A 21,906-nucleotide genomic window follows, 5' to 3' on the forward strand; every position below is an offset into this window, starting at 1 on the left:
AGTCACACAGTAGTACACAAAGTCACACAGTAGTACACAAAGTCACTCAATAATACACAAAGACAACACAGTAAAGAAGACACACCATATAACACAAAGACACGCCATAGTGAACGAAGACACACCATATAACACAAAGACACGCCATAGTGAACGAAGACACACCATATAATACAAAGACACGCCATAGTGAACGAAGACACACCAGATAACACAAAGACACGCAATAGTAAACAAAACGACAAAAATACAAATTACTTTAATGAAAACACACAATTTAAAAATAAAAATAATGAAAATAAAAGAAAAAATAAATAAAATGTAAGAATAACAAACCGATAGAAAGTTGAAGCACAAGATAATTATAAAAGAAAATTCCTATCGATACTACATGTGATTTTGTGATTAAGTTTAATAAGATATTATCTAGATAAACGATAGTTAATCAACAGCCGATAGGGCCGAGAAAACAAATGTTGGTACAGACACTGAAGATCCGTGAATTATAGAAATGTATATAAAATATGTCTTGTTTACAATTCAGTAACCGGAGAGTGGGGACATGATATAGAGATGTGTTTATATAAACTAGCTGACATTCTACTCGTAATGTATGGAAAAAACCCAATATTTTCAAAATTCGCCTAAAGTTAAAAGTGAATGTTACAAGGATATCGTTGTAGTTTATACCTATCATCTTGTACAAAATAATTTATATTTGATAGATATTGATGTTAATTTCTATAAAACTAATTACAAAAGAACATTAAATAGTAAAAATTTAAAAAGACACTATATCAACAGTGAAAATTTTAGAGAAAATCTGAAAAAAAAGATTAAATTAATTATACAAAATTTTGTTTACACAGAATTATCCACTAAGAACAGTAAGAATTTCATTATTTTGTAATTAAAGAATTATTGACCAGTTTTAATAGTCAGTATTTACCCAGCGTTTTCTGTACACACTCTGCTTTGGTTGATCACACAAACGTAACGCAATAATCATAATTATTCAAATGAACAAATATTTTAATATCTATATTTACAAATTGGGCTTTTGAAAACATTAATTTTCAATTACATGCGTCCTATATTTGTATATGCATTTAGAAACTTCTAAATGGCGGTATCAATTTTTATGACTTAGTTGTCAAATCGATTATTTCATAATTGTTAGTATTGGAATACAATTGTTACCTGGGTCATGAATATTCAATTCACGAATACATTTCACGAGTGACCACGCCCACTTTTAAACAATAAACGAATGGAGCCAGTCTTAGCACCGCCCATTTTTAATCCTCCGGGCATTGATTGGTCAGAGGTAATCGACGGTATCGGCAAGATCAAAGGATCACATGATTGAAATCTACCCAGAGTGTTAGTTTGTAAACATGTGTAAGTCATTCAGGGAAACACTTTACAGATTGGGTCGAAACGTTTCCAACACAGCCTCTTATACACTGAACGCAGTTTTTCGACAAAGTTGACAAATATTCCACAAATGTTAGATTCGGCAACAACCTGCGACTTCAAACTGGAGACTAAGAATCTTGGAGATTCTGGATTTGCGGAATTAGAAAATTGTTGTGAAATGAAATCAACACACCTGAATGTTTCCCACCTGCTCAATGCAGTAGACAGTGAAATGACAGTGGGCAGCGAAAAAGGAGACCCAACAGAAAGACAATTACACGTAAAGCTCGAAGATAAGGAACTATGGGGAAAATTCAAGGAGTTCACAAACGAAATGATCGTCACCAAAAATGGCAGGTAAGTCTCTCAATGTTTTTTACCTGTAAACTATCGTCACGCATGGTTGTACCAAACATCAAGATTTCAGCTATTAGTTACAAAGAAGCCGGGAAAATAACTAAACCTTTTATTATCATAAATATTGTAAGGTTACTTGTTCGATCTCTGTTCATATTAAACGTACGTTAAAGGAAGATTTTAATGATTCTGAAGACACTCCACCTGTTTGTTGGCTTATTGTCCATTCTGTGCGTGACCAAGTGTACGGTCGGTATCATCAAAAAATACCCCCCCATTCACAAATTATACCGACTGAATTTAATGAGTGGACGGTGTCTTGGTTTGTTAGACCGATTATAGGAAGTTAAATATTATTTCATAAAGTGTTTTAAGTATTTGTAGTGTTATGTGGATAAGTCCTTAATTGTCTTGACAGGGAAACCGTTCATATTTATACAGTATCACAGGATTAACATTCCAAAGGACTATATGTTTCAGAATATATAAACAAACATCGACAATTTGCTGGTTAATTACGTGTAAATTCACTGGTAAGCTATGATAGATATTATAACTGTGATAAAATCTGACCAAATATCGAACGATTGTCTTCACGGATGCTACTTTTAGGCATATTCTTACCTTAAAATACCTTATTTTAAAAATTCCGATATTCAAATATCTGTGTTATAAGCATGTCGGTATTGTTATAACTCATGCATTTGTAGTTTACAACGTCTTTCATTTGAAAACTATGATATCCGCTTAAATACATTGAAAATATCAGTTAAATATAAACGTTAAAGAAGGTAGAGATAAGTCTATATCTTGCTTTCGTAATCAAGATTTTTTTATCGAGAAGGTAGTTTGATAATGGTATGTAAACAGTGTATTAGTCATCTGCAAAATTACTGAAATATTTTTATAATGGTTAGTTTAATAAACTTGTCGAAACTCTTCAGTCGACGATGCAGTGTTTTATTGAAATTCAAATAATCTTTTTCAAGTTTACTCATGCAGAAAAACTAGAAATGACTAGAACGATTATTTCTAACATGTATTTACAGGATAGCTCTTGCAGAACGAAATGCATTTCTCTACAACAGCGTTTTCATTTCAGATACCCATTTGGGTAAAATATCCTTTGAAGAAACTGTTATTAGTTTTACCGAATTCATTGTTCAAATGAAAAGTGAACGGTCCGGACGGCTATTTCTTTTCTAAGTACAGAAAAAGCATTTTTCTCTCTCTATAGTTGCTTATGATAGATAAATGGCAAGTGATAGAGATCTTTCTTAAATATATTGGTCCAACGGTTGACTTGTCTCCTGTGGCCTCCAAACCAGAAATATGTGACAGAAGGATATTTATTTTTGATTAGTGGGATTGTTTTTAAACAAAAGTATTTATATTTCGACAACCGTAAGTCCCTTTTAATATATATTACCGCAGTGGTTAAAATCACGACCAATATGAAGGGACAGAAAAATGTTAATTATCAAAAAATAAACATATAAAAGTTGTAGATACTAAATTGTATAATAATTACTTTCTCTACTATTACATATCAATACAAAATTAGAGAGTTTTCTTTTCATACCAACTTAATTTCATATGAATAACAATATTTAATAACATTTAGTAGTTACCGAAGAAATAAACTATAAATCTCTCTACGTATTAAAAAATTAAAATTATAAATACCAACAAATTAGTCACGTGCTATTGTCGATATGACCAAGCAAGAGATACATTTATGGTGAATGCTAAATCTATATTTAAATAAAATTTACAAAATTAAAAAAAATGTAGTTATCAGTTTGATCTATTGACACAGTTGTTGAGGTATATTAAAAGTGAAAGCGAGGTTTTGAAATTTAAGATAATTATTTCAAATCATAATTCTGAAAATTTGAATTTTGAAATCATTACCTGAAGTCATAATTCTTAAGTTTTGAAGGTGACTATGTCGACATCAGTGACATATTAATTAAACACACCTAAATCTTTACAAGTAATGAATGTTATAAAAATGTTCAAATCTTTGATGAAGAAAACAATATAAATACCTCATCATCACCTTCCATTGCATTTCCTAATACATATTTAGTAACAATTGATAAAAAGAAAATGAAAAAAAAAATGTTTTGATCAGTTACAACACAAACTGTCAAATTGACTAATTATAAATTAAAATGTAATAACTCTAGAAATTGATACACAACGTCCTTTACCGACTAAGTATTGAGTACAACATTCTTTATTAATCTTTTACTATATATACCTCATCTACGGGTCTATTGGGGTCCATCAGTATAACACACATGGGCACGTCTGGATGGTATCTATGAACGAAAATGTTTGGACACAGAGAAACATATCAAGATGAATAAAAACGGGGAATGCTCATGATAAATGAGTTATTTGTTTGGGTATCTACTGAGAATTACCCAGACTGAAGAAAACTTATAGTCTGTACAATTTTTACACCAGATAACACTAAGATTTCCACTAAACCTATAATTATGATACCATAGTCTTAGAGTCATTCACAATCACATTAATGGTGTGAAAATTTCATCTCAGGCATATCATCAGTCAGCTGTTAAAGATTGTATAATATAAAATCATTCTAAAATCTTCGAATATATTAAATTAAAGATATATAAAAAAATAAATTCCAGTGCTTCTGACGTCTGTTCTCTGTTGTAGTCCTCATCATTTATGATAACACGATCTGTCAATGATAATATTTCTCTGAATGGGTTTACAAAGAGTTTGGTGTGAAGTGTAGTAGTATTACAACTTTTCCTACCAAGATGACAAAATATTTCTATACCCATGTAGAAAATGGAAGCATCATATCTGATATGAATTCATAAATAGTATGAGTCACTGCGTATTCCTCGATGTGTAAATTTAGCGAATTAAGCAACAATGACCGGACTTTGATTATGATCTTTATCATATTTTTTTTTCTCATTTGGTACCACTGAAAAAAAGCAGCATTCAAAACGTCATATCATCCACAGAATACATATAAGCTATTTCTGTAGGGATTTTTTTCACTTTCATTATTCAGAAAACAAATTCAGTATCATAAATCCTGATATGTAGAGAAAGTAAAGACAAAGCTATTTATATATATATTTTCATAACTTTTAAATGTTTGAATATTAAAATCAAACATTTTTCTGTGTTCTTATTTATCAACAATTCCGTTTTAAAAATATTATAGAATTACAATATATTTCGGACTAAAAATGCCAAACAATAATTTTTTCTTGAATGAGAATTTGAATTTATTTAAATTCACGACGTATACTTAATATGGATTCTGTTATTAGTAACACGCACTTGTTACTAATATATAAAAGTATTACTGTGAGTGCCGCCTCCCTCAGCGGTACGTGCAAGTGTGGCTTCAGGTACCTGTCAAGTGGCTCAGCTTTATAAACGTGTTTCCTAAACCTCCCCCCAATTAATACCCCTCCCATATCTGTATCATAACACCGACTTATGAAACAGGTGTAATCGGTAGTTAACCTCGGCAAGCTAGGTGACCACCGCGGCTCTCAATAATGGTGTGATTGTACCTATAGTGTAACAACGTATAACAGGATCCCTGCAATACATGTATTATACAAATATAACATTTGACATTATCACGTTCCAAAAATCTGATTTATATTCGAACCGTTTTGTAATCATTGCAGTGGATGTAATAAAAGTTAAAAAATAAGTTTTATTATCTCAATTCTTCAATGGAATTAATTCATATAAAAAAATTAAATATCTGGATTGAAAAAAAGGATATGTTACAATTATCGCTTAATCGATGCAGAGTGAAACCGTTTATTATGTTTCGGTCCAAATGAATTATATCAGAGCAGAGAAACTCCGAGTGCTCAAATCAGAGGGCCATAATTTAATAATGAGTGATTCAGTTAATTACAAACTCTTAACAAAAGGTGAATGCCAGGCTTCCAAAGCCGCTTTTAATCATTTTCCGATTAAAAATAAATGTAATCAACTGATCTTTTAAAATTCTCTTTATTTCATATGCAAATGGAAAATAGGATTTAACAGGATGAAAAAAGTCACAATTAGGAATTACGAGATACCTATGTGATTACATATCTCCCCCCTTCCCTATTTAATTTGTTTTACATATGTATGTTTCGAGATTTTTCGTCGTGTACATCAGGTCAGTCTTTATAAACAATCTGATGTAAATTCAGATATTTTTTTTTACATTAGTTAAAAGTTACGGTTTCGGGTTTTAATTTGATATTTATCAGGGAAACAAACACTCATCATTCAGTTATATTATTGACATCAATGATCTTTAAAAAAAACTCACATAAATACGGTTCTGAAATGGTTTCAAAAATACCAAAGTAGGCCACAATGAACCCTAGTAATCCTGTTCAGGTGACATCTAATTAAAATTGCAAATTAAAAAGCTGACATACATTAATGGTAATTTTCCTTATTGAATATATTTATTTAAATTTTCTTGTTAAAATATCAAATTAATACAATTTGTGAACTTATATACACAGAGATCTTTATAATAGGTCTTTATTATAGGAAAATTAGAGTATCAACACGATGGATGGCTTCATGTCTCGTTCACCTCTGATACATTACACGGATTATTGCTGATATCATAGTGTAACTAATTCATAATAAGGTGTGACCCTCTTTATCATTAAGTCATCAGCATCAAATCATGAACACGTAAGAAAAAATACATAAAATAACAATGAATAAATAAACAAGCAAACAGGTCAATACGAATATAAGATAAATGAAAAATAAAGAATACATTTTGTATATAGAGGCACATGAAACATTTTTATAAAAAATGAAGTACTAAATAAAAACTTGTTTTAAAAAAAGAAAGGAAAAGAAAAAGCAAGATAAGAAAGAAAAAACGTTACAACAAAATACAGCAATTGGGAAGAAAATTTGCGCCTAACAAGGTACTTCACGCAGAATTCAAGGCTTAGATGACGGATAAATCCACATAAAGGTGGACCGTATGGTTTCTATGGCAACAAAGACAGGGATACCGGTAGTCAGTTTTATCGAGATAATGGTTATTGAAAAAACATGTTTCATCAGTGTCTGTTTTATTCTTAACTAGAAATTACAACGACGAACGACGGATTTTGAAATATTCTTTTATTCATAGAAAAATTCAATATATTTTTTGTGTGAAAAATAAACAATCTGCCTCTCATAATTTTCACCAAAAAATATCTTTACTTACGTTTCAGACGAATGTTTCCGGTTTTCCGAGTAACCATTTCCGGCTTGGACCCCAATGCTATGTACACGGTCCTGTTAGATTTTACCCAAGTGGACAGTCACAGGTGGAAATATGTGAACGGTGACTGGGTCGCGGGGGGTAAAGCCGAGCCAGCCGCTCCCAACTGTGTATACATCCATCCCGACTCGCCAAACTTCGGCGCTCACTGGATGAAGGAGACAGTAACTTTTAGCAAGGTTAAACTCACCAACAAACTCAACGGCGGTGGACAGGTCAGTACATTATCTGATAATTCAATCTTCCTCATTATTGCCTTTTGTTTCGTATGTTTCTAAGAGCGGGCTTCCATGTATATATCAGAGGCCGCGGTGGATTAGGCGATGAGAGAGCTGGGTTACGTAACCTCAATTAGAGATCCGAGGTACGTGGCTCGACTCTCTCAACTCTTGGTTTCCCAGAGAAACGGAACTGTCTGTGTTGACGTGTTTGTGTCCTTGCGTGAGACACTTAACCCTGATTGCTCTTGATGGCATGCGACGGAACTCCTGTATGTTGTTCAGTGAGGTAGTCACCGGTTACTGAATGGTGATTTGTCCAAAACGATACTGACTGTTCACGGGGCAATAGACCCAGCAAACGAAATTTGATGCACATGTTTCGGTATATGTCAGTATGTGGTCAACTTAGATGTCTTATTGAAATAATAAACACTTTTGTTTTTTTCTACGCCTTTGTTATCGGACAGTCTTTATTCTTTGCGACATTTTACGCGAAGTTTATGAGAGAGGAAAGTAAGAAATGATATTTTATGATAGTGTGTGAAACATGAAGGCGAGCAGTGGTGTACTTGGACATATTGTATGATGGGGACATGGCGACAGATCCAGCGATTACCGCGCCATTATCAGCCCATTTGCTGGTTATTTCGGGGATATTGGAGCCCCATTAAATCCCCATTCTACACGCGATCTTTCCTTGATGTTCATAAAGAGTCAACACATACTGGAGCCAGAGCCACAATCTTCAAACACGTTCAGCAGTTGGCAAAACGAGCGAGCAAATCGGAATAAGTTACGGTAGAACGGCTGAAATCGGGCTTGACCATTCCAAACAATGCCCAAAGTGACCACAGTATATATCAGATTAACCATCCCTATAGTCCATTTAGACTTCTGGTCAAGCCTCTAAGGGTTTTCACCTTACCTCCAATGTCTTTATATGAGACTTATGTCACGGCTATTTCCGCCCATTACGGTCCATTTTATAGACTGACCGTTCTCAGTGTTTATAGAGCTATCAAACACAATAACGATCTCGTGTTCATGCTCCGATTTTCAAATCAAACACTTTTTGATGTGAAAGACTGAGTTTGAGTAAACATTGAATAGTTAGAATATAAATTCTTAAACAAGATGATACTAATTTGAGGGTGAAATTTCACAGTATACATTAAATACGCCGTGTCTTGGTAATTCTATGTTCCATGGCTGATATCAACATTACCACTTTGTCCAGGCTAATCATTACAGCAGACATTGCCGTTTATTGACTTAAAATCAAAGGTTGGCCACGAAACCTTGAACTCTTTGTAGCAGTACAATACATGTAATTCGAAGTGTTGACCCCCAAAATGAAGACTGGCCCCTGTCTCTAGAATATAAAAAATATAACTAAATTGGGCAAACTTTGGTTGATATAAGGTAAAGTAAAAATATGACTGAGCAATTATTTACAAAGTAAAGTACCAGTCTACACAGAATGCTGTGATATAATATATGTTGAAATAAATGTTGTAAAGACGAGTGTTGAGTTTTCTCCAAAGTCATCAAAACCGTCATCCCATTGCAGATAATGCTGAACTCTCTACACAAGTACGAGCCTCGTGTACACATCGTCAAGGTGAACAACTCTCAGAAGAAGAGGATAACAAGCTTCAGTTTCCCAGAGACACAATTTATTGCTGTGACAGCCTATCAGAATGAAGAGGTATGCCAATTAACCTGTACAGACTACACACGCACCATAATATCATCATATCTATTCAAATTCAAAAGTCTCCCACTCCATTACTATTATATCACCTGAGCTTTTAGGTTCATTAAGCGTCCAGCTAACGTTGATGAGAGGGTTTTTGACAAGTATTCGTTTAAAGTCTCTTTTTAAGAGTCTGTCTTAAGCATCTAAATGACGTTAATGAGAGCATGTTGCCAGTAAACTCACTGTTACTCAATAAGTGACCATAAAAAAACCGAGACAACTAATATGAGAGAACCTGTTCGATGTGATAGCTTGACATCAAACGCTTGTCAGACCTCGATTTCTGTATCTCATTTGTAGTTGTCATTATTAACACTGCAGTGTGTGTTGATTATCCATGATATAATGTTCTCCTTCATTTTGTTGCAATTAATAAATAACCTATTTCTAAGCAGAAGAATACAAACAGAGCTTTTAGACAAGATTAATTAGAAACTCATTTGGATAAAAAGACATGTAGGCCAACTTCATCCTGAATCAGACAAGAGATATGCTATTGCTTGAATCGTTACGTCAAAAATGAACTCCACCACATCACATGTCTTTAGACTAACAATGTGATACAGAGATATGTATCTACGTTTTTAGTCTGTTGGGTTTCAGGTTTGTCTAACAATATACGATGAGAATATAGAGTAGTGTAATGGGGATTGGTCACAGACACCAGTTACATCACGTACCGGGAATTCATTTACATGGCTGCCGTGAAGAGGCAGGCATTGCGTTATAAATTTCGAATTAAGATTTTTAATAACGAAGAAAAAATATCAAAAACAAAAGAGAAAAATCGAGTGACTAAACTTGTGCATAAACACGTACCAGCAATGATTCGTTTTGACTTCTGAGTTCCGATATTGAACCTCCAGGCACTTTGTAATTAAACTGCATTTTCTAGTGTCCCTTTGTCACTTATTGAAAAGGATTTATATGTGTTTAAACAAATTCCTATGTTTTATCAAGGGTTTTTTCTCGATGATTTTTACCTGGTTTGATATGCACCCCTGGCAGATAGATTGGAATTTTATTCACACTTTGACGTCTTCGCTGTGACATTTGAATAAATACTTGTCTTGTGTCAAAATATGAACAGTTTTACAAGTGTTTAGATTTCATTTTTTTTCTTAATTTGATTCTTTAAAAGTACATGTTACAATTGTATCTAATTCTTACAGCAACATGAAAATGTGTCCATTTGAAATTTATCAATAATAATCAAGAAAAAAAATTGGCAACCCTTTTTCATTTCTGAAGGAAATTGCTACTCAAAGAGATTTAAAGGGGAACACGAGTGAATTCCTTAACAGCAGGCACGAACGCGCACACAAAAGCTTCTGTTCTCAAGTCTTTGACGTAGTTTGAAAAATAAGATCAACTTTATTATCGACAGAGTTATAATCATGTAAACGGCTCTGAAAATGATCAAAGGCAACTTTCAACTTTGCTATGATTCAATGTTTAAAGAAAATTATAAAAAAGACAGCCAACTCGAAAAAATGTTTCAAACGTGTGTTTTCCTAGCCTCACGTTATGTTTGCTCACTGTCCGATTTCAAATGCTTGCGTGATATCAGGTTACAATCGAACGGTCCCAGGGTAACACCTATTTGTAACTCCTTTTCAAGAGAGTGCTAATGATGGTCTAACGACGATTCGTTACGGCATCCATAAGCTATATCAATTCACTTATCGACAGAAAAAAAATGATTAGGAAAATCATTAACGCGATCATTCTGTGTATTTATGTCAGAGATTTTGTTTAAATTTCTCACGCAGTATTAATAATTGTGACTTGAGGTGGCGGCTGACATTGACTGAGCAGACTCGGCCAGAAGTACTGTGTGTGCTGATACTGTCTCGTTAAATCAAGTTTTAGCTGAATGTTATACAAGTAAATAGTCATTGACAGAAAGTCCTCGATCCCAACCCTGCCCGACACATCAAGATCTAAGCTAACGATGATATAATCTGTGATATGGGTCCCGGCACACAAACTGGTTCATTCTTTGTGCTGTTTGTACATTTCTGGAATTATTTAATATCTACAATGATTTGATTTAATCTTGAAAACATTGAAATATACGTAACGATCACTGTACATATTTATTTTAACTTCTAAAAGAGCGAAATTAGTTTTGTTCCATACTTGATAGTTGTTGATGTGCATATGCACAGTCTGGGTGATTTTCTCAAACTGCGCTTGAGGACTTTTATAACTATATGGCAGGTATACACATTCCAGAGGTCCATTAAAAATCAAAGTCATTTTGTTTGGGCTCTTTCTCAATCATTCCCTCCATCGCAAAGTGGAGTAATGCCTCGACATATACCATTGCATAGATATTATTCTTCAGATATATGAAAAATACATTTTTTCTATCTTATACCGCAAGCCTTCTACTTTTGTTGTATTGGTGTGTTGACACTGCATGTCTTTTACCTTTGTTCTATTGACACTTTGAGTCATGTACCTTTGTGGTTGACACTAATAAAATTTGTATTTACACTGTAAGTGTTAAACCTTAGTTCTATTAACACCAAAGTCATGCACCTTTGTTCTATTGACAATATAAATCATGTACCCTAGTGGTTGACGCTGTTAGTTGTATTACCATTTGTTTTATTGACGCTGTCAGTGTAATACTTTTTGTTTTATTGACGCTGTCAGTGTAACATTTCTTGTTTTATTGACACTGTGAGTGTAATACATTATGTTTTATTGACGCTCTGAGTGTAAAACATTTTGTTCAATTGACGCTTTGAGTGTAACACATTTTGTTTTATTGACACTAAGTGTAATACATTTTGTTTTATTGACGCTGTCAGTGTAATATTTTTTGTTTTATTGACGCTGTAAGTGTAAACATTTTGTTTTATTGACGGTGTAAGTGTAATACATTTTGTTTTATTGACGCTGTCAGTGTAATACATTTTGTTTTATTGACACAGTAAGTGTAAAACATTTTGTTTTATTGACGCTGTCAGTGTAATACATTTTGTTTTACTGACGCTGTAAGTGTAATACTTTTTGTTTTATTGACGCTGTCAGTGTAATACATTTTGTTTTATTGACGGTGTAAGTGTAAAACATTTTGTTTTATCGACGCTGTCAGTGTAATACATTTTGTTTTACTGACGCTGTAAGTGTAAACATTTTGTTTTATTGACGGTGTAAGTGTAAACATTTTGTTTTATTGACACTGTAAGTGTAAAACATTTTGTTTTACTGACGCTGTAAGTGTAAAACATTTTGTTTTACTGACGCTGTAAGTGTAAAACATTTTGTTTTACTGACGCTGTAAGTGTAATACATTTTGTTTTATTGACGCTGTAAGTGAAATACATATTGTTTTATTGACGCTGTAAGTGTAATACATTTTGTTTTATTGACGCTGTAAGTGTAATACTTTTTGTTTTATTGACACTGTAAGTGAAATACATATTGTTTTATTGACACTGTAAGTGTAATACTTTTTGTTTTATTGACACTGTAAGTGTAAAACATTTTGTTTTATTGACGCAGTGTAATACATTTTGTTTTACTGACGCTGTAAGTGTAAAACATTTTGTTTTATTGACGGTGTAAGTGTAAACATTTTGTTTTATTGACGCTGTAAGTGTAATACATTTTGTTCTATTGACGCTGTAAGTGTAATACTTTTTGTTTTATTGACGCTGTCAGTGTAAAACATTTTGTTTTATTGACGCTGTCAGTGTAATACATTTTGTTTTATTGACGGTGTAAGTGTAAAACATTTTGTTTTATTGACGGTGTAAGTGTAAACATTTTGTTTTATTGACGCTGTCAGTGTAAAACATTTTGTTTTATTGACGCTGTCAGTGTAATACATTTTGTTTTATTGACGCTGTCAGTGTAATACATTTTGTTTTACTGACGGTGTAAGTGTAAAACATTTTGTTTTATTGACGGTGTAAGTGTAAAACATTTTGTTTTATTGACGCTGTCAGTGTAATACATTTTGTTTTACTGACGGTGTAAGTGTAAAACATTTTGTTTTATTGACGGTGTAAGTGTAAAACATTTTGTTTTATTGACGCTGTCAGTGTAATACTTTTTGTTTTATTGACACTGTAAGTGTAATACTTTTTGTTTTATTGACGCTGTAAGTGTAATACATTTTGTTTTATTGACACTGTTAGATATTCGTCTATCTTATCATGTAGATATTTTGGGTTAGATTGTCTTTCGAATTCAGTTCTTTTGTAGACTTATACTGTCTTAAATTGCTGTCAATATATTGATGCTATTAATTTTCTTATATCGCTGTCCACGGTTCTTCAGCTGTACACCTCTGTGGTCAGAAATACAATATTGTATTTACAAATTACAGAGATTCAGCGATGAATATGGAAAAAACATACAATGACGTCTATACAATGATGTAGAGATATTTTCATTTCGTACATCATTCAAGCTTTCTATATGTGTTTGTGTTTCTGTCTTCCAGATCACTGCCTTGAAAATAAAGCACAATCCTTTCGCCAAGGCCTTCCTGGACGCCAAAGAACGGTGAGTAAATAGAAATCACACAAGAAATGACATTTTCTTACATCTCCATTTTATGATCCATAGTACTCAACTCGGGTGATTGCATACGACACACAAGTTCCTTATTTGAACCTCGGGCTTCAAAGACGGAAAAACAATCAAGTGAATGTATTGTTGTTTATTGTTATATTTAATCAGATCCTGGAGTTTATTTGATTTAACCTTAATGGTATCAGAGCGCAATAAGTGATCAATCCTTTAGTCGGCGAAATCGAAAAATACGAAATAATTGTCGTGTTAAATATTTAAACAACACTGATGGAATTTTCTTAGGGTTTAATTAATGGTTCAGAACTCAAAAAAAACACGGGGATAGTTGTGTGAATGTTAACTTGTGTCAACAAACTTGCTTCCAATAAATAGTTTATAGTTCATATAATACGTTAACACTGAAAACTTAAAAGGTCCCGGGTAGACCTCCACCAGTTTAAGTGTATCACAGTCAAATCTATTAACGAGGGTCTGTTTAAACAAGTCGACAAAGTACACTAAATAATTACAAGATACCTATCCAGTTATAACACGTAAACCATACACAATGATCCGATAGATGGTGAGGGAAGACATTGTACAGAAAGGTGTACTGTTTAGGATCGGTGACTATGTATTAAAATAAGTTTATGTGTATGAAAATCAACTCGAGTAGAGCGACAAAAGAACTCGGTACGAGTAAGACAAATGAGTTCAGATGAACGGGGAATAAGAGACAATGATTTGGATGCGAGTGTCGATGACTTGAATACGAAGTAACAATTTCAGATGGCATGTACCAAATCTTTGGAAAAGTGACGTTTGGTTCCACCATATACAATACGTACTTCCATAACTTGATAGATAATTAAATATAAACATATCTCTATGACACTGGATTTGTATGTTTTATAAATGTTTCGAGCATTTTATAATAATGCTGACTTGACACTTTTATATACAGGCCAGACCAGAAAGAATTCTCTGATGACCCTTTGGAAGGCCAGCGGTCACTCTCGCATTGTAAGTATATCTGTGATAAGTTAAGGCTAAAACAGTCCATTTTCGTAAGCTTGTCCTACCGCCGGTTTTGAGTATCTTTAGTACTGCAATATACATTATCTCAATACGAGTATCAAATAAGAAAAAATGCAATTTATTGTCAATCATTTTGTGTGGTACTTCCCTAGTGACATGACGGGCAATTATCAGTAATTTGTGGAGGTAAAACGACCGTATTGCTATGTATGTGTAACCATCTCACCTGCCCAGGTGTTCAGGTGATGTTTTCTGTGTGGTATTATCGGGCAGACAAATTGTTTAACATTGACTATCAATGTTGATCGTGAGGTGAACAGTAGAATACCGGCTTTACCGTGAAGCCTATTGGCATTAACCATAGACAACATTCAGTTTTAACTCCACACTTATCTATAATGAAGTAGCTGGGTGTATGGGGGTCGACACCAAGCCAGGAATATACAGGGGCGGATATCTATGTTAGGGCACAACTGTCACGCAATTGAGACGTACATGAGATAACGCCCCCAAAACACTATCTATAAATTACCCCACTGCCGAGAGGAGATTGCCATAGTCTGATAACGTTAGTATTGATAGGTGTTGATAGGTAATCGGGATCTTTGATGATCAGTAATATGCACAGGTAAATAACTGGCCGGTATGATATATATGCCAGGTAGTCACTTCTATAACTTTAACATGAGCTGTAACGACAATCTTAATGGCGAGGATGTAGCTTAACTTACACCTTTCATCTCCTCAGAGATACGTGTTAAAATTTACCCAATCATCGCCTACTTTAATTAAATTACCTGTTCAAAAGGTTGCGAACCAATCACAGCCCAGCGCTGTTTTACTTTGGATTACACTCCACCGTATTACTTACCATACAAACAAATTAAGTCGGGTATGAAAAGAGGCGAAAATCCTCCGTTTAATAAGGAACACAATGCCTCGTGTTTAACCCCTCCTTGGTGGCCTAGCAATGATTGTGTGTTATTAGTGACTTTTATGATAGTTTTCTGGGCAATTTAATTTGTTCCTCATCCTGAGGGTAATTCGACTTTATACGATGTGGAAACCTAAAACCCAGTGGTACCGTAGGTGATACACTAACTAGACCGTCATAGTGTTACTAGCTTTAATTCATTTGTTCACACCGTCCTCGTGTCAGAAACTCCATTTACATATATCAGTTTGCATATGAATATCTGTTGATTAAAAACTATTGGAACTTAATATGTTTTAAAAAAAAGTCAGTAATTAAATTTTAACTAACTGTTTATCAATGTCATTTTTCTCGGTGTTAGATAATCACGCGCAATAAGATACCATTTCTTCCATTGAGAGAAAATAATAATCACATTACATCATACTTACTTTAACGGTGTAATTTTAAATTGAAAAATGCTATACCATTGCGCAATGTTCAAGGACATATGGGTAACCTATGAGGATGTTGAAGGTCATCTAATGGTAGGTTTGGGAGGGAGGAGGAGGGGTGTGTGCTGTATAGCGGATATGACGTGCTCGTATGGCTAAGATTCGCCTAAGTTAGCTGACAGGCTGTCTATAATATGATTCCTCCGAAACCAATAATTGTCATCGATGGTATCTCCGATCTAAACGCTGTCATCTTAAATACTCGCATTTGTCGCCCCGTTTATTCGTTAACAATTGTCCCACTTAAAACAGATATAAAATGCCCTCCCATCTTCCACAAGGCTTTCAACACGTCCCTCGAATAAAACGGTGCAGATCTACTACCGCCCACCAGGAAAGGAAACTTATACTCGCTCCGCTGTCAGGCTCCACTGAATCTCGATTCTATCGCAACTGTCCTCCGTTTAAATGCAACGTTTATAATGAAAATGATATGGAAGGTGTTTGAATGGTTAAACGCCACCCTACCCCTGCCTGATAAGACATACATGCTTTCGCACCATTGTAATAGCATCAATTCAATTAATGTCTCTAGGGATACCATTCCACAATTTCAGATATTTTCCTCTTTAATTTATGTGAAATTCAAATCATGAAAATGTGAAGTTTTCATTTGGTATTTGACACGCAATCGTTTAATCTTATTTCACACAAAAAGTAATATTAATACAAGTGTCTTATTAAACTATCTTAGTTCAAACGAAAGGCCTCTTTTCTCACATCACACAAAGCTATGTGTCTGTAGAGCATACTTTCTGCATGAAACAAAGAATCAGTTCCTTCATGGATTATTGAAGCTGTGAGCACGTATCCCGAGGAAGCTTACTGCTTGAGTACAAAGTGTGACCAGAAATGTACATACCCGGTATATGTACTGAAATATATAGGACCTTAATGAGTTTTCATTTTATATGCGATTTCATGAAACAGTCATCTTATTCAGTCATTTAGTCAGATTTAATCATTGCGAGGTTTGACGGGCATAAATTAAAATTTCGAGACGAATTTTATCACATTACTCAGAAACGTTGCAGTTTAACGGATTTAAAAGTTAAAATATGGGTGACAAAATCAAACAAATGCAGCCATTTTGTTGCAAAATCTTCATTTCATGACGTAACGTAATTGCCCGTCTTATGACATCACAATCGTTTTCTGAATCGAGCAGCCAATCAAAAGCGCCCAGCGTGTACTGCCCTTCTGACATATCTAAATATATTACATGAAATCACTAGATCATATATATGACATGGAAGAAGTTTTATTAGCTTTTAATCAAATGTCTATTTTGTACTAATAAAACTTTACAAGAAATGTGATGAAATAACACATATTACATATGTAATACATATCACCTCTTATCTACTGGTAGTCAATATCTTATATATCTAATACATTATCAACAATTAGTCAAAATATACCTTGAATGTGATAAATGCTGCCCTGAGTAATTGTCAACTTGGTTTTCCATTTGAACATGTATACATGGATGAACTATAATGTTCATTGTATCGTCATTATTCGTTGATAACTATTATTTTATTTCTGTAGTGGCGAGCACGTGGTATATACCTCCGGGAGGCCACTCCTTGGTCCCTCCGCCTGCGCACCAGTTTCCCAACGCAATCAACCTGTCTAACGCCCATTGTGACCGCCTCAGTCTCCGACAGGCACGTACCTCGCCATACCCTCATCCTTACCAACGGCGGTCGCCCCCTCACGGTACGTATATTACTGGAAAACATAGACCAAATCGCAAAAATTCTTCGTCATGGATTGTGCAGAGTGCAATGTAACGATATGCAGAAATTCCTTAAGAAAAGAACATCCTGCAATTATGAAAAAGAAATCTTTCATAATTTGCTTTAAAATCTTTGGATAATATTTTGAGCAAGTGTCTCTCTCTAGAGCCGGATAGAAAGTGCCTGTACCTAGTTTCAACTTTTCTCAATATTTTGTTCCCTCTTCATTTCGTTCATGTTCCATCAAATAGCACAAGTGAATAAATGAAGTACACGATTAGAATGGGATATATATATAGTCTGTAGTTAGCTAAAGCTACATGATACGTCGACAAGTCGAAGATATTCAGAGATTCCCGACTGACTTAAGATAATCACTAATTAATATGATAATCTGATAACCATTACTATCAACTGCTCGAGGTACTCCAATCTCGATTTGAATGAAGACGTCATCGATGTCAAGTGATAAGGGGGGCAGTAAGCGGTAAATTTGGGACAATTATCAGCTCTTAAGAAAATGTTTTTATGATGTTTGACCAGGCTGTGTGCCCCCAGTAAAATGGATAGTAAAGTGTGTGTTGATCTCGAGTCTTTCAGCGCCCATTAATATCGATTGCACTGTCTCCTTAGTTAGCACCTAAGTGCCACTCGGACAGACAAAACGTCCTACATAAATCCGGACCCAACTTTATACTAGGTCCGTTCCGCTGCTCGTAAAATTCCGTCTTTTCTATCTCCCTTTAAGACCTAACCGGCCTCTTTGATGTACAGCAATTAATTTCCTTTAAAATACATCTATTACCTAGGACAGGGGTCTGATGACTCGGTCGTATGTTTTTATTGAAAAACTGGCTGTATTTAGTACTAGACTCTCGGTGGATATACCCCTTACGGACTATTTCAAATAATTTAACGGTTGACGGAATCCTTTTCAGTTTCTTTATTCTCCTTTATTGAAACCTTAAGCGATCTACGATATCACGATGGCTGCTGATAACACTAAAAGGGGTGGTGAACAGGGTTACTCCTCTACACCGTTCCTATTCCAACACAAAATTATCATTTTATGACCTAGCATTAATTGTCCTGGTCATTGTCCGATAAATTCCTGGACATTACTGATATAACCGATAGGAATTCAAAACATTTTTTTTTTCATATTTATGAATTGTCTTGATAAAAACGAAATCCTTATACATATATTTGAATGAAGCATTTTCTTAAAACAAGAAAAACACTATTTGGAAAAAAGGGAACATCTCTTATGAATTTGCAACCTGTTCTGATGTGTGTTGCGAGTTGATCTTTTCAAAGGCTCCCGAATATAGACAGGCTTATGTATTGCTAATAATAAAAATCGTGTAACTAACAACATTTGAATAGCCGAACAGGAATCAATCAGTTTTTAATCTTAATGTATTTGTCTTTTTCTTGCCAATATTTAAAATCGTGTTATTAGCAACATTTGAAAGGCCTAACAGTAATCAATCAGTGTTTAATCTTTATGTATTTGTCTTTTCCTTGAAACATAATAAATCACGTGTTTTGAGACGTATAAAAGTGGTGATATTGCCTTTTTTTAAAAACTAGATTTCATTTGTTCTGTTTTCAGGAGGCTACCCAAGAGACGTTACCAGCAATATACCTGTTCTTAACATAGCCGACAACTGGCCACATATGTCTACCGGAAGTCATGGAATGTTGGGACAGTCGAGTACAACAGCACCGCAATCACAGTACGGCGTGTGGCCAATGGGTGGGCCCATCAGTAATCTATCACCCAATCAGAACTGTGCAATGCCGTACCTGCGCTCAAGCGCTCCCTACACGTTATGCAATAGTACGACAACGATTTCCAGTGTACCGAATGTGACTCTATCAAACTCAGTGCCTACGTCATCGTTTGAAACCTGTGACATTTCCCCTTTCTCATCAAATCGTGATGTTTTCAAGAACAATGCGTGGGGACCTCTGTCTCCTCCACCGATCTAAATTTAGAATTTGCATTGTGATTGGATGGAATTGAGTCACGTATGTCTGTGATAAAAAAATTGTATGAACCGGTTTTGGATGCAAGCTCTCATGTTTGTTACCCTGAATGTTATGTTTGTGTGGTTAGTTAGTATCTCCATGTCACCCAAGTGCTGTATAATCCACGAGATCCTTCAAAATAGTTTATGGTGAATCCGTAAAATAGCATAAGTCTTTCACATAGTGTTTTTCCATAATCAGTAAATAAAAAAGGAGAGCTTTAAAATTGCAGTCGTTCTTAGACTACTTTATAGCAATATCTTTAGGTTCATTTTTTGTCAATCTTTTACAATGATTATATTTCTGTATCTACCTGGTGACAAGTGGGGTTTGCACAGGTGTTAGAAGTAAACAACTGATTAGGTTTTGTACCTGTATATATTTTCTAACTAACTACCAGTCTCACACCTCTAGCCCACAAATCTTAGCGGCCACAATGAACAGCCGCCATTAATTTTATCGGCGTATTCGATTCGATCACTAAGTATTCATCTAAATCATCAAGGTCTCACGAACGATCGTTATTGTATTTACTAAAATCCGGACCAATCGACCGGACGGATTTCACGGATATCTTGTTATTTATTTCGACCCTCAATCAAAATTATTAGCTCTACGTTGCAATTGATTTGTGCGAAAAGGTTTAAGATATTTGTTACGCGAAGATTAATGAATTGGCACAGGTGTTCCAAGTAGAGGATATTATCTCTGAGAAATGTCACTGGCAGCAAACATTGTAGCCGGGAAGCTAAAGAGAGGGAGAGAGCGCGGGCGTATTACTATCAAAGACACGATAATGAGTGGAAGCGTGAGGTTATTGTGCGAGTGAAAGAACCAGTGAAAGTAATGAGCGGAAGGAATGAAGAGAATTTCTGGAAGGAAAAAGACGGATATGAGAATACGGAACTACGAAAGAAGAAATAAGTCGATGTTGATATTCACAGCATTAAAGTATATTGTAAATATTGTAAATATTTTATATTAAACCTGACTTAACTGATACGGAACCGTCTTCGTTTCCTTATGTAAACAATAAATCTCTTTGTACATTTACATTGCTTGTGTGATTGTTTTGATTTAAGTCTAGGGACGTCTTCATAACCAGTCATCATAATCATTACCAGTTGCCATTCATATAGATGGCTCGTGGAGTACTATATATGATATTTATTTTTTTTAAATCCTATTTTTTCTTTGGTGTTGAGCGACAAGATCTGTAGTAACGGACTAAAACGTTGAGAAATAAATTTGTCCTTCTTCAATCTTACTCGTTCTTCACACGCCTGAATCCATACCCGCCCCAAATAGGGGCCGATCTGGTAGACCTGGGCCTGATCACTCGATATTTTATTACAAGTTCGTCGTATTGACTAACCATTCGATATGTTGACTTAAGTCCACATACATAACAAATTACAGAGAGGCACCAGCCCTTACTATTTGTGTGGTCCCAAGCACTAACGCACCGGTTCTTCTATCAAAAAGCGTAAAGCGTTCGGTATGTTTACTAAAAGACGCGATCAAACAGAGTTAAATTAATTATTACCAAACCGGAGCTGGTGTTCTCTACAAATGTTTTATTTCGTTTAATGTCTAGCTGCTGTAGGTGGACAAATACTACACTCTACGATAAATTAAACATTCATACGAAGCTAATTGAAAATCTTCAGATTCAAGTAGAGACGTCTTCTGCAAGTGTTGTCTGAGAAGGAACGTTGACAACGGTTACATAATGCTATGTTATGAAAATAAGAAGGAGAGAAAAACTCACGAACTCGGGAAGCTTTGCAGGATAATTTAGATTTAGACGACATTAGGAAAAGGAAAACCTGTCATGAAACAGCTGCAATTTGTGACAGAAATAATACGCTAAGTGTATGTAAGTGTATAAATGTACCGAAGCTGTCTATTATTTTAACTTCCCTGACCTTGCGGATGATACGAAAAAATCGCATCAAGAAGGCGAGTATTTAAGAATCTCAAAAGGTCAATGATGCATAACATAATAGTTCACAGCAGAAACATAAATTATTGCAGTACAGAGCTTTGTCAGAT

At 34.6% G+C, this 21,906-nt stretch overlaps 1 protein-coding gene across 1 annotated transcript; it reads left to right on the top strand.

Annotated features, from left to right (window-relative positions):
* The first annotated feature begins 1,507 nt into the window (after positions 1-1,507).
* On the top strand, positions 1,508-19,812 carry LOC132547957 (T-box transcription factor T-like). The gene is made up of 7 exons (XM_060211774.1): positions 1,508-1,776; positions 7,044-7,308; positions 8,885-9,022; positions 13,539-13,600; positions 14,574-14,632; positions 17,627-17,797; positions 19,433-19,812. Exons 1-7 carry the CDS (start codon positions 1,508-1,510, stop codon positions 19,810-19,812), a joined length of 1,344 nt encoding a protein of 447 aa, XP_060067757.1.
* Positions 19,813-21,906: the final 2,094 nt, after the last annotated feature.

This window comes from Ylistrum balloti, unplaced genomic scaffold (assembly GCF_031769215.1).
Source record: "Ylistrum balloti isolate Yb309-2 unplaced genomic scaffold, AGI_CSIRO_Ybal_v1 Utg369990, whole genome shotgun sequence".
Classification (NCBI taxonomy): Eukaryota; Metazoa; Mollusca; class Bivalvia; order Pectinida; family Pectinidae; genus Ylistrum; species Ylistrum balloti.

Coding starts and splice junctions, on each gene's coding strand:
- LOC132547957 (XM_060211774.1), top strand. CDS start 1,508: ATGTTAGATTCGGCAACAACCTGCGACTTCAAACTGGAGACTAAGAAT. Junction 7,309..8,884: donor AACTCAACGGCGGTGGACAG/GTCAGTACATTA, acceptor ATCCCATTGCAG/ATAATGCTGAACTCTCTACA. Junction 17,798..19,432: donor ACGGCGGTCGCCCCCTCACG/GTACGTATATTA, acceptor TTCTGTTTTCAG/GAGGCTACCCAAGAGACGTT.